Source organism: Cyprinus carpio, chromosome B1 (assembly GCF_018340385.1).
Source record: "Cyprinus carpio isolate SPL01 chromosome B1, ASM1834038v1, whole genome shotgun sequence".
NCBI classification, from domain to species: Eukaryota; Metazoa; Chordata; class Actinopteri; order Cypriniformes; family Cyprinidae; genus Cyprinus; species Cyprinus carpio.
The window spans coordinates 30828326-30830725 of NC_056597.1; the positions used below are offsets into that span (position 1 = coordinate 30828326).

Genomic DNA, 2400 nt, shown 5'->3' on the forward strand with positions numbered 1-2400 from the left:
ACGTTCTCTGGTCTCTTTGTGGCTCAGGCTTATGGAGTCCTCACTGAGTGTTTCTGGGCTGAGCTCGTGGAGCAGGCTTAGTTCTGCATCTGCTTATAGCACGGCACCACTGGATGTGTTTCCCATACATTCGTCAATGACGACGCAATGGTTCGATAGGGAATTCTCTAGTTACTCACATAACCTTGGTTCCTGAGATAAGGGAACGAGTGTTGCGTAAATGGCTGTGCTATAGCTTCAGTAACACACCTGGTCAAAACAGCTTAACTGAAATGAAAACTCAGGCCAAATATGTGTAATATATACCATTTTCAAACCAGTAGCAAATGTTTTAATGATAGTGTAATCTATTAAAAATATTTATACCATTAAATATGAGGGTTTTGTAAAATTTGTGTTCTTTTGTTAAAGTGTAGTGCTTATTTTGTGTGTTATTAGGCAGGGGTAGATAAATTAGAAAAAATTAAGAAACGCATAAGTGTTACAATAAATTAAATAAACAAAATTTATCTAAATCAATCTTGTTCAGACAAGAGCTTAAAAGCACAAAGTGAAAACAGTAATACAGACTGTATTAACATCCGACTGGCTTTTCAGAGACGACGACAACCAAAACATTTCTCTGTGAGTCACTTTATATACTGTATTCATAAAGAATTATTATTGTACATCTATGAGATATGAATGTACAAATATTAGTACTGGTAATAAAGCACATCAAAGTGAAACTGAAAGTGTGTGTGTGTGTGTGTGTGTGTGTGTGTGTGTGTGTGTGTGTGTGTGTGTGTGTGTGTGTTGGTATGTATGCAGGTTCAGCTAAATTAAAAATGTAGGAAACCAGAAAAATCCTGTCCTTGTAACTCAAATGACAGATGATTGAGAAAAAATGTCCCATTTAACCTTGAATTAAGCATATTTAATATTTTTTTACATAATGTGTAGTGTTTTTGGTAGAAAACAATAGAAGTCAGTGGAAATTCCCACTGAATATTTTATATCACGTGTGTTTGTTTGAGCTGGTAGCTGCTGTGCTGAAGTGAAGCAGTTTCTCTTTCTCTTTTCTTTTGTGATGAGAGAGATATGAGTGTTTAAAATGAATAAACCGAAAGAGCCGATATGAGAAGAGAGACGAGGAGCTGAAGGGCAGCACTGAGACTGAGACTGAAGTAAGACATGAACCTGTCTGCAGACATTCACAGGAGCCGCCCTGTGCTGTTATATGATCTGTGTGTGTGTTATTTATACACTGTATAAAATGAATATTTAGTGTTGGCAGAGTGAGATGGAGGTGCGGATCCCGGTGGAGCCGGAGCTCAGTAACTCTGAGTCTGAGGAAGGGTCAGGTCTGTCTGAGTCTGAGTTCACCTGTCACTGCTGCTACCAGGTTCTGGTGGACCCCACCACGCTCACCTGTGGACACAGCTTCTGCAGACACTGTCTGGCCAACTGGTGGGCCTCCGCTCTGCCCAGGGTCCGCAGAGACTGCCCAGAATGCCGAGCGGTGTGGACTGGCTTTCCCAAAGTCAACATCCTGCTCCGGTGAGAGATGTAGATATCATTACAGTTACTTAGTGATGTCCGGTTCACAAACAAATCATTTGATTTAACACGGTTTCTTCTTAGTGAACCGGTCGAACCAGTTCACCAAATCAGACTGAATTGTTTGAATTTTGTATTTTCATCCCGACAGAGATGATAGACTTGACATTATGTCTTCGTGAATGACGTCATTACATTAGGGAGTAAAAGAACCAGTCTTCCCATCACTACAGTTACTGTTACAGTTATTATAGTTTTAGTTTGTGGTGTGAACAGGCCTTAAACGGGTCATTTACTGAGAAACTAAAATTCCCTTGATCTTTTGACATGTAAGAGGTCATTGTACTATAAAAAACATCCTGTAAGTTTCAGAACTCACAACTTTCGTGTTAATCTAAAAACTTACACTGAAGGTCGTCTGCCAAAACAACAGCTTGTGGAATGTTCTGCTCTATGATGTAATAGTGTGGATAAGCACCGCCTCCAAAGAAGAAGATCAACGCCTGCTCCTACATCATTGTCTGTTGATTTTGATTGCTTTTATTGTCCTCATTTGTAAGTCACTTTGGATAAAAGCATCTGCTAAATGACTAAATGTCAATGTCTGTTTAGCTCTGCCCTCCGAATCTACATCACTGCCTGTTTAGCCCCGCCCACCAATTCGCGCATGTAGTGTAAATAAAGAGAGCGGCGAATGCAGGTCTGTGCAGAAACCATACTATAAAGATGTCTATAATCCTCCACATCTATTCAAACAGAGCCTTCTGATGAGGGGGTTAAAAACAGGACAGAAAATAACCTATTACTTCTAAATTATGATGAACTAAAAAATAAAAACAAAGGAAGTTCATGACCCCTTTA

At 39.6% G+C, this 2400-nt stretch overlaps 1 protein-coding gene across 2 annotated transcripts in view; it reads left to right on the plus strand.

Moving 5' to 3' along the window:
• The first annotated feature begins 1011 nt into the window (after window positions 1–1011).
• The window catches only part of LOC122134190 (bifunctional apoptosis regulator-like), a 13474-nt gene continuing 12085 nt past the window's right edge, over window positions 1012–2400 (plus strand). For both annotated transcript variants that reach the window (XM_042717520.1, XM_042717521.1), the window contains exons 1-2: window positions 1012–1166; window positions 1277–1539. In XM_042717520.1, the coding sequence (XP_042573454.1) occupies window positions 1283–1539 (257 nt within the window). In that variant the 5' untranslated portion in view covers window positions 1012–1166; window positions 1277–1282. The remainder of the gene's footprint in view (window positions 1167–1276; window positions 1540–2400) is intronic.